Source organism: Colobus angolensis, unplaced genomic scaffold, assembly GCF_000951035.1.
Source record: "Colobus angolensis palliatus isolate OR3802 unplaced genomic scaffold, Cang.pa_1.0 Scaffold205, whole genome shotgun sequence".
Taxonomy (NCBI): Eukaryota; Metazoa; Chordata; class Mammalia; order Primates; family Cercopithecidae; genus Colobus; species Colobus angolensis.
Genome location: NW_012115211.1, coordinates 615,459 through 624,330, shown reverse-complemented (window position 1 = coordinate 624,330; position 8,872 = coordinate 615,459). Strand labels below are relative to the sequence as shown.

The 8,872-nt window shown below is 49.0% G+C and overlaps 1 protein-coding gene and 1 long non-coding RNA gene across 2 annotated transcripts in view; one reads left to right on the top strand and one right to left on the bottom strand.

The window, feature by feature from the left end:
* Positions 1–4,716: 4,716 nt before the first annotated feature.
* On the bottom strand, positions 4,717–5,762 carry LOC105511811. The gene is made up of 2 exons (XR_001001770.1): positions 5,417–5,762; positions 4,717–4,820 (listed from the first exon to the last, which is right to left on the bottom strand). It is a non-coding gene; the product is annotated as an uncharacterized LOC105511811 (long non-coding RNA).
* Positions 5,763–5,823: 61 nt separating this feature from the next.
* UVRAG (UV radiation resistance associated) overlaps positions 5,824–8,872 on the top strand; it is a 333,543-nt gene continuing 330,494 nt past the window's right edge. Inside the window, exon 1 of the mRNA XM_011942003.1 lies at positions 5,824–6,471. Coding sequence (XP_011797393.1) covers positions 6,355–6,471 — 117 coding nt within the window. The 5' untranslated portion in view covers positions 5,824–6,354. The remainder of the gene's footprint in view (positions 6,472–8,872) is intronic.

The following is an 8,872-nucleotide window of genomic DNA, read 5'->3' as shown; positions in this document are numbered from 1 at the left end:
GCAGAGGTTCACAGCAGAGTGGGAGGGACAAATGTAGACTGCTCAGTATATGACTAGGCACACAGTTACACATACCGAAGAGAGGTCAGACAGCTGCTGTAGGAGCCCAGAGGAGGTAGCAGTTCGTTCAGACCTGGGAAAGCTTTCTTGAGAAAATGACCTTGCCAAGTTGGGAAAGAAGAAGGGAAAATGCTGTCTAGGCACGTGCCTTTCAGGGTTCTTGGGTATGTGCACTTTCTTTGGGGAACTGCCTTTTTCTTTTACAATTCTTACCTGACTTCTGCAAGTGTCTCACTCTTCCAGTCCTGCCCCTTCAAAGCTACCCCTCCCCCAAGGGCTGCCTGAGCCATATTTCTAAGTGCTTTCTGTTGCCCACGATGAAACTCATGTTCTTCGGCCTGGTAGTCAGGTTCTTCTCACCCGGCACTAGCTTCCTCTTCCAACCTCTTTGCCTGTTGCTCTCCCATGCAGCCTTTGTTTCAGCCATGTTAGACTCTGCTGCTGCAACATCCTCTGCCCCTGTGCCTTTGCTCATGCTGTTCCTCCTGTGTAGGATACTCTCCTCTCCTAGGAAGCCTTCCTGGACAACACGTGACAGTTAGCAACTTTCTCTTAGTGCTTCCACTGTACTTTATACATCATCTCTATTATTGTACTTACCACTTTGTACTGAATGAGCTGTGATCTCCTTTCAGTTAGGAATTCTATGCGCATCATTTTTTGAAATGTAGTGCCCAGGCTGGACACCTGGCAAAGGTCTGATGGGTGTTTGATTAGACAAGTAAGTGAATGGAGGAAAAAGGGCTCTGTTGAAAGGAAGGCGATAGATTTAACTCAATACAGTTTGAGACACTGAAAGACCCATCTGACCTGTCTTGCTCTTGTTTACCCAATGCATCAGGCCCATGAGGTGAGAGGAGGAAGTGGAGGCAAAATGGATTGGGGTAGGCTTAGCTTTTTGGCCCTGAAAACTGAATGTTTGACTTAAATACTCAACATGGTACTGATTGGCTGTTAAAACACCAGCTATTCCCGAGCTAAACCAGTCTAAACACCTACTGTTCATCTCCCAATCATCCTTTATAACTTTGGTGAAGCCTGCTCTGACCTTGTCCACCAGCTCCTGGACCTTGGACCCCATTCTATCATTGCATATATATTGCATTTGGCCACCTTATAATCTGTGTCCTCTAAACTTGGATATATGTCTCTCTGGGGGATATATAGCACTACGTAAATATTATAATAATTTAATTCTGTGATTTAAATTTTTTTTTTTTTTTTGAGATGGAGTCTTGCTCTGTCGCCCAGGCTGGAGTGCAGTGGCCGGATCTCAGCTCACTGCAAGCTCCGCCTCCCAGGTTTACGCCATTCTCCTGCCTCAGCCTCCCGAGTAGCTGGGACTACAGGCGCCAGCCACCTCGCCCGGCTAGTTTTTTGTATTTTTTAGTAGAGACGGGGTTTCACCGTGTTAGCCAGGATGGTCTTGATCTCCTGACCTCGTGATCCGCCCGTCTCGGCCTCCCAAAGTGCTGGGATTACAGGCTTGAGCCACCGCGCCCGGCCTAAAATATTTTTACATTGATACAAACAGCCATATTATGAAATAGGATCCCAATAATAAAAGAGTTTTTAGGGCTAGGCACGGTGGCTCACGCCTGTAATCCCAGCACTTTGGGAGGCTGCGGCGGGTGGATCATTTGAGGTCAGGAGTTCGATACCAGCCTGACCAACATGGTGAAATCCTGTCTCTACTAAAAATACAAAAAAAATTAACTGGGCATGGTGGCGCATGCCTGTAGTCCCAGCTACTCGGGGGACAGGAGAATCACTTGAACCCGGGAGGCACAGGTTGCAGTGAGCTGAGATAGCGCCACTACACTCCAGCCTGAGTCACAGAGAGAGACTCTGTCTCAACAACAACAACAACAACAACAACAAAGTTTTTAGAATGAAATAGGACATATGAAAATGAGGCAAGAGAATTGCTTGAGTACGGGAGGCGGAGGCTGCAGTGAGCCGAGATTGTGCATTGCACTCCAGCCTGAGTCACAGAGAGAGACTCTGTCTCAACAACAACAACAACAACAACAACAAAGTTTTTAGAATGAAATAGGACATATGAAAATAATGACAGCTAGTATTTATTAAAAATGTACTATCTTCAAGACAGTGTGTTAAATGCTTTACATTATCTTGAATACTTTGCAAGCAGCAGGCTTTTGAGTTCTTCCCAATGCCCCTAGGGATGAGAGTTCTAGTTCTCCTAGTGTTTGCGGCATTTGGGAAAAGTGGGAGAAGGGTTGTTTACTTGAGCTCTGCATTTCCAGCACTGAGTAGCTAGCTTGTGCAAAGGTGAACCTCAGTAAAGGCTTGTGGAAAGAATGGATCCTGCTCTACGCTGGAATGTCCTTTCCTCCCTCCGTCCTGACCTGGTGAACTCTTATTGGCCCTTCAATACCCTGTTTCAATGTCACCTTCACTGTGAAATCTGACTCTCAACTATTTTCTCTGGCTCCTACTGCCTTTGGGCTTCCCTCAGACCCAGCAGTGAGTAACTGGATGATCACTCTTTGTTTATTTTTGATGTGGGGTCTCACTCTATTGCCCAAGCTGGAGTACAGTGGCATAATCTTGACTCACAGTAGCCTTGACCTCCCCAGGCCCAGGTAATCCTCCCACCTCAGCCTCCTCAGTAGCTGGGACTATAGGTAAAAACTACACGCCGGGCTAATTTTTGTATTTTTTGTAGAGATAAGGTTTTGCCGTGTTGCCTAGGCTGGTCCCAAATTCTTGGGCTCAAGCAATCTGCCCGCCTCAGCCTCCCAAAGTGCTAGGATTATAGCGTGAGCCACTGTGCCTGGCCTACTCTTTGTTTACTGGACTCCCATATAAGGGGTTGGGCAGCTCCTCTAGGGATGGATCTCAGTCTGATTTCCCAGCATCTGGCAAAGAGCTTGATAAGAGAAGCCCTCAGTGTGCATTTATTGAATGAATGAAGTGATAAAGTTCAGAACTGATGCCCAAAGGAGAAAGAAGTGATTCCGTGTTCTTTCTCTAGGTCCATTTTCTTAATTGAGTTATGGCCCCCTAAAAGATACGTCCATGTTCTAACCCCTGGAACCCGTTAATATGACCTTATTTGGGGAAAAAAGGTATTTGCAGATGTAATGAATAATCTCAAGATGAAATCTAAATTATCTAGGTGGGTCTTAAATCTAAAGACAATGTTTTTTTTTGAGACGGAGTCTCCCTCTGTCACCCAGGCTGCAGTGCAGTGGCACGATCTCCACTCACTGCAACCTCCGCCTCCCGGGCTCAAGCGATTCTCTTGTCTTAGCTTTCCAAGTAGCTGGGATTATAGGCGTTGGCCTCCATGCCGGGCTGATTTTTGTATTTTCAGTAGAGATTGGGTTTCATCATGTTGGCCAGGCTGGTCTCAAACTCCTGACCTCAAGTGACCCACCCACCTCAGCCTCTCAGAGTGCTGGGATTTCAGGCGTGAGTCATTGCGCCAGGGCCTAAAGACAACGTCTTCATAAAAGAAAGAAGAGGCGGCCAGCTGCAGTGGTTCATGCCTGTAATCCCAGCACTTTGGGAGGCCGAGGTGGGCAGATCACCTGAGGTCAAGAGTTCGAGACCAGCCCCACCAACATGAAGAAATCCCATCTCTACTAAAACTACAAAATTAGCCGGGCGTGGTGGCGCATGCCTGTAATCCCAGCTACTTGGGAGGCTGAGGCAGGAGAATCACTTGAACCCATGAGGCGGAGGTTGTGGTGAGCCGAGATCATGCCATTGCACTTTAGCCTGGGCAACAAGAGTGAAACTCCATCACACACACACACACACACACACACACAGACACACACACACACACAGACATAGGAATAAGAGAAGCCCATGCAATGACGAAGGCAGAGATTGGAGTTATGCAACCACTAGCTAAGAAACTAGAGCCACCAGTAGTAACTGGAATATGTAAGGAAGGATTCTCCCCTAGAGCCTTCCGAGAGAGCACAGCCCTCCTGACACCTTCATTTCAGGATCCTAAACTCCTGAACAGTGAGAGAATTTCTGTTGTTTCAAGATACCAGTTTGTGATCATGTGTTATGGCAGCCTCAGAAAACTAATACAGCTTAGAAACAGAAATGTGTTTTCTGTGAAATTCCCCCCAGATCTTGGCACCACATGAGTTCAATCAGATAATATTTGGGATTTCCCAGTGACTCCTTTCTCAATAAACACCTGACCAAGCGACTCCTTTCTCAGCAAACACCTGACCCCACACCCCAGACTCCAGCCATGAGGAACCACTCAGTGTCTCAAAACAGGAGACAGTGTGACATCTTTGTGATCCAGCTCTGAGAAAAGATCCAGGGTGTTTTTCAGGCTTCTGAACACCCTGGAAAGATAGTATGCTTATATTTTGTTTAAAAAATTTAAAATGCAACTATTATATGCTAGGTCCTGTGTGGGCATTTTACATATGTTGATTTACTTTAATCCCTACAGCAACCCTACCACTATTTTAAAGCTGAGAGAGGGGAACTGACTTGCCTTGGGATACATAGCTCAAAGGTGGCAGAGCCAAGATTCCAAAGTGCCTGATTCCTATTGTGTCTGACTCTAAAACACTATGTTCTTTCTGCTATGTTCATCCAGGTGGTGGAAAAATTCAGTCTGGGAGCAAAAAAAGGAAGATCAATATCCTGCAGAATGACTCATGCTATTTATTATAGAAGGAATTACTGGAGATGCTATCATTGTGGATCACAGAAGTCTTCATGGAAGAGGTGGCATTTGAGCTGGGCCTTCACTGAAAAAAAAAAACCAAACATTTCCTGATTCTCTGTCAGGCACTGCGAATCCAGAGATTAATCAGACAAGGTCCTTTTGCTTTAGGAATTCACAGTATTGTGTGTGTGTGGGAAGGAGGGTGGCTGCTTGTGTGTGTTAAAAGACAATGTGGCCAGGCCCAGTGGCTCATGCCTGTAATCCCAATACTTTGGGAGCCCGAGGCTGGAGGATCGCTTGAGCCTGAGAGTTTGAGACTAGCCTGGAAAATATGGCCAGGACCCCACCTTTACAAAAAATTTAAAAATTAGCTGGGTGTGGTGGCATGTGCCTGTATTCCCAGCTACTTAGGAGGCTTAGGTAGGAGGATCACTTGAGCCCAGGAGGTCGAGGCTGCAGTGAGCCGTGATTTTGCCACTGCACCCCAGCCTGGGCGAAAGAATGAGGCAGTGTTAAAAAAAAAAAAATAGGATAATCCAGACCTACGATAGGGTCAAAATTCCTAACTCAAGGTCCCAGAGAGGCTCAGAGAAGCCTTTTGGAAGAAGGGACTCCTGCCCCAGCTAAGACTGATGGATAAGTAGCAAAGGCTTTCTAGGGACGGCACAAGCAGCCCACCTGAAGCGGTGAATCTGGCGTCCTGGGTGCCTGGCACACCTTGTAGCTCAGCGTACTAGTTAGTGGAGTGCGAGAAAAGGGCGTGTACTTGTGGGTTGGAGTTGGTCATGAAAAAGCTGGTGGGACTGCCCAACGGTTCTCAGGTCCCAGTGCATCCTGCGTGGTGGCTCTCCGCTGAACCATAAAGCATTCCTTTTCAATCCCTGCACGCTGATGAGAGCGCCGGGAAAAGACTGCGCAAGGTGCCTGCCAAGGCAGACAAGCGATCGCCACCCAGCTGGCTTCCAAGCGGGTCCTCGCCCTCCACCGGAGGCCTGTTACCACGGCAACCAGCGAGGGCGGAAGTAGCTCAGAAGACCAATATTCCCTAATCAGGTGACTCTCCCGCCTCCTGCACGTGACACTGGAGCCCAGGCGCGCACTCTACCTAATCAAGACCCCACCCCTCTTTCCCTTTACTGACAATTGACAGCGACCTCGTGCAATGGCCCTCCCGCCTCCACCAGGACCCTCTGCCCGTTGGTAGTGAATGAACCAATTAGACTGGGAAAAAAAGAAGCACCGCCCCAGGTTTCACCCCGGCTTGACAAACGCAATTGAGGCCATCCTCGAGTCCCTCCGCCCCCAAGTTCAGTACGGCCAGCGATGGACAGACCTTCTACCCAATAGCACGCCCCTTTTCTGCCATTGGGTCCCGCCCCTTGAGGGCTAAGCCAATGAGCGCGCCGGATCTCGGCAGGGTGGAGGGGTTGCACTGCGGTAATATGGCTCTTCCTTAGCCAGCGGCGGCAGCGGCGGCGGCCACTGTCTGGACGGAGCAGTCCTGCTTGTCGGGTGGCGGGTTTCTAGGCTGCACGAGCTTGGCAGGTCGTGGCTAGGAGGCGGCGGCGGATGCCGGAGGAGCGGGCGCCACGCCGCTTGGCGGCTCCTGGATCCAGATGAGCGCCTCCGCGTCGGTCGGGGGCCAGGTCCCCCCGCCACCCCCGGGCCCGGCCGCCGCGCTGCCTCCCGGTTCTGCCGCGCGGGCCCTGCATGTGGAGCTGCCGTCTCAGCAGGTAAGCCCGCGCGGGTCGCAGCCCTCGGGAGGGACCCGGGCAGGCCCGCGTGGAGAGCCTCCTGGCTCTGGGTTGACCCCACGAGCCGGGACACCCAGAGCAGGAACCCGGAGGGCTCGCGGGACTGAAGACTGTGAGGAGATCTTGTACGGGGAGGGGTCCAGTGATGGCCGAACCTCCGGGAGATCCCGGAGTCCTAGGAGAATCCCGTTACAGGAGATGGGCTTGTGAGGGGACAAGCAGCCAGCCAGCGAAAGTCCCTGGGGCCCCGGCCCGAGGCCACCTCCCCCAACGCAAGGAGCCGGGGATTCCCCCGCGTAGACCATCTCCCTCGTTTCCCCCGGGAAGGGACCCGGGGAAGCCCCTGTGTCCCACGGGCCACAGCGAAAGCACTTTTTCTTTCTTTCCCCACCTGGCCATCCCCGCTTACGGAGAAACCAGTTTGTACTCTTCGTGCAAGAGCCCTGGAGGAGACTTTGGGGTGTCTACCATTTGCTTTAATCTCCCTTGATTATTAAGTATTCGGCCTCTTTAGAGAAATGTATTTGAGACTTGGGGGTTTCCTTCCTAATTCTCCGAGTCTCAAGGAACGCATCTTAATAATTAGGAGGACTCTTTCCTTCTTCATTGCCTCCAGTGAGTCTCTGTGGAAGGAGGATTTGATGTATATATTCATGTGTTCCTCCATCGTTTAAGAAGGGCTTTGAGGACTTCTTGGCTCTGCCTTGTAGGGAGATAAGAAGGGGGAAACACTGACTTTGGAGGTCTGACAAAACTCTTTGTTTTACTCGCATATCTGTAGAGTACTTGCCTCCTTATATCGGTTGCCTTCCTTCTGTCCCCCAAGGGAGATTTTGCAGGAGTCTTAGCATTAAAGAGACCTAAAGAAAGTACCTTTCACCCTCTCCCTTTATTCCTCCTTCCAAGAAGAGGATCTAGGAGAAACTATCATTTATTGAGAACCTACCGTGTTGGATTTGTGCAAAGGGCTCAGTGGCCATTAGTTCACTAACTTTTCACAACTCTGTGAGATAACTGTTTTTATTACCCCCATTTGGCAGTTGAAGAAACAGGGGCTTGTCCAGAGCCTTCCAGTTGGTAAGTGGTGGGACTGGGTTGCAGAATCCAGTGTCTGACTCTGCAGCCATGCACGTTCTTGAGACTTGGGCAGCCTTCCTCCACCACCTTTACACAGGACAGAGTGAGTTCCTTCATACACCCCTCCAACTTTTCATCAGCTGCCAGTGGGACTTAGGAAGGATTCACAAAGAGGAAGGGAGAGGTTGTGGGGGAGAGAGTGGTTGAAAAGTGAAATAGATTTGAATGCAGTAAAACAGGCGGGGGCTAAAGGGAAGAGAAGAGTTGGAGATAATAACCACTGTGGTTGCCATTGAATAGGCAGACGGAAGAGCTTACAGTAGCAACGGCTTTTTGTGTGACTACTACCTACTACCGAAGAGGATTGAAAAGATACCATGTGCCCTGGTTTTGTGATGCTGTTGGCAGGGAATTTCTGAATAGTAGGAGTTTGAGGGTAGTGGGAGTTTGGATTGTATTGTGAGATACTGGAAGAGGGTAGAAGTCTGGCTAGGGAGACACATCTCTGGAGTGAGCATTAATGTGAGTTTTTGTATGTGCAGGAGGTAGAGTGTGAGGGTGGATACTGGGAGAGGGAATAGGGAGCACCCTTAGAAACAGCCTGGAGAAGTCCTAAGGAGTTCAGGGGCCAAGCAGGGTTTAATTTGGGGGAGCTTTGAGAGCATGTGGGATTAGGAAAGAGAAAGCATCATTTACTTCATAGAGCCTATTCTCTGATAACAGTTCACAGTTTAACACTGGGAAAACTAATGCAAACAAACTGTTGATGGAATAATTTCAGCCTCATTTGTTAGTGTTTGTCAAATTTTTGGATTGGTGCCGAGGGATGTATAGTGGCTTCAGTGTACAGCTGAATGCTATATGAGTGCCGAGTATGCTATTTACAGCTTTCTGGGGGTGTCATCCTTGAATTCTTGGAAGGCAGCCTATATAACAAAGCACTTTTACTTTTGCAGTTGACATTAATTTAGCTTTTGGGGTCAAAATGCTCAGTTTTTAGTGTATAAATAGTATCAATAAAATTTTGTTGAAGTTTTATTTGTATATAGTTAAATGCACAGATTATTAGTATTCAGTTGATGAACTGTCACCAAGGGAACAGTTATGTAAGCACTACCCAGATTAACAAATACAAAATTGGGCCGGGCGCGGTGGCTCAAGCCTGTAATCCCAGCACTTTGGGAGGCCGAGACGGGCGGATCACGAGGTCAGGAGTTCAAGATCATCCTGGCTAACACGGTGAAACCCCGTCTCTACTAAAAAATACAAAAAGCTAGCCGGGCGAGGTGGCTGGCGCCTGTAG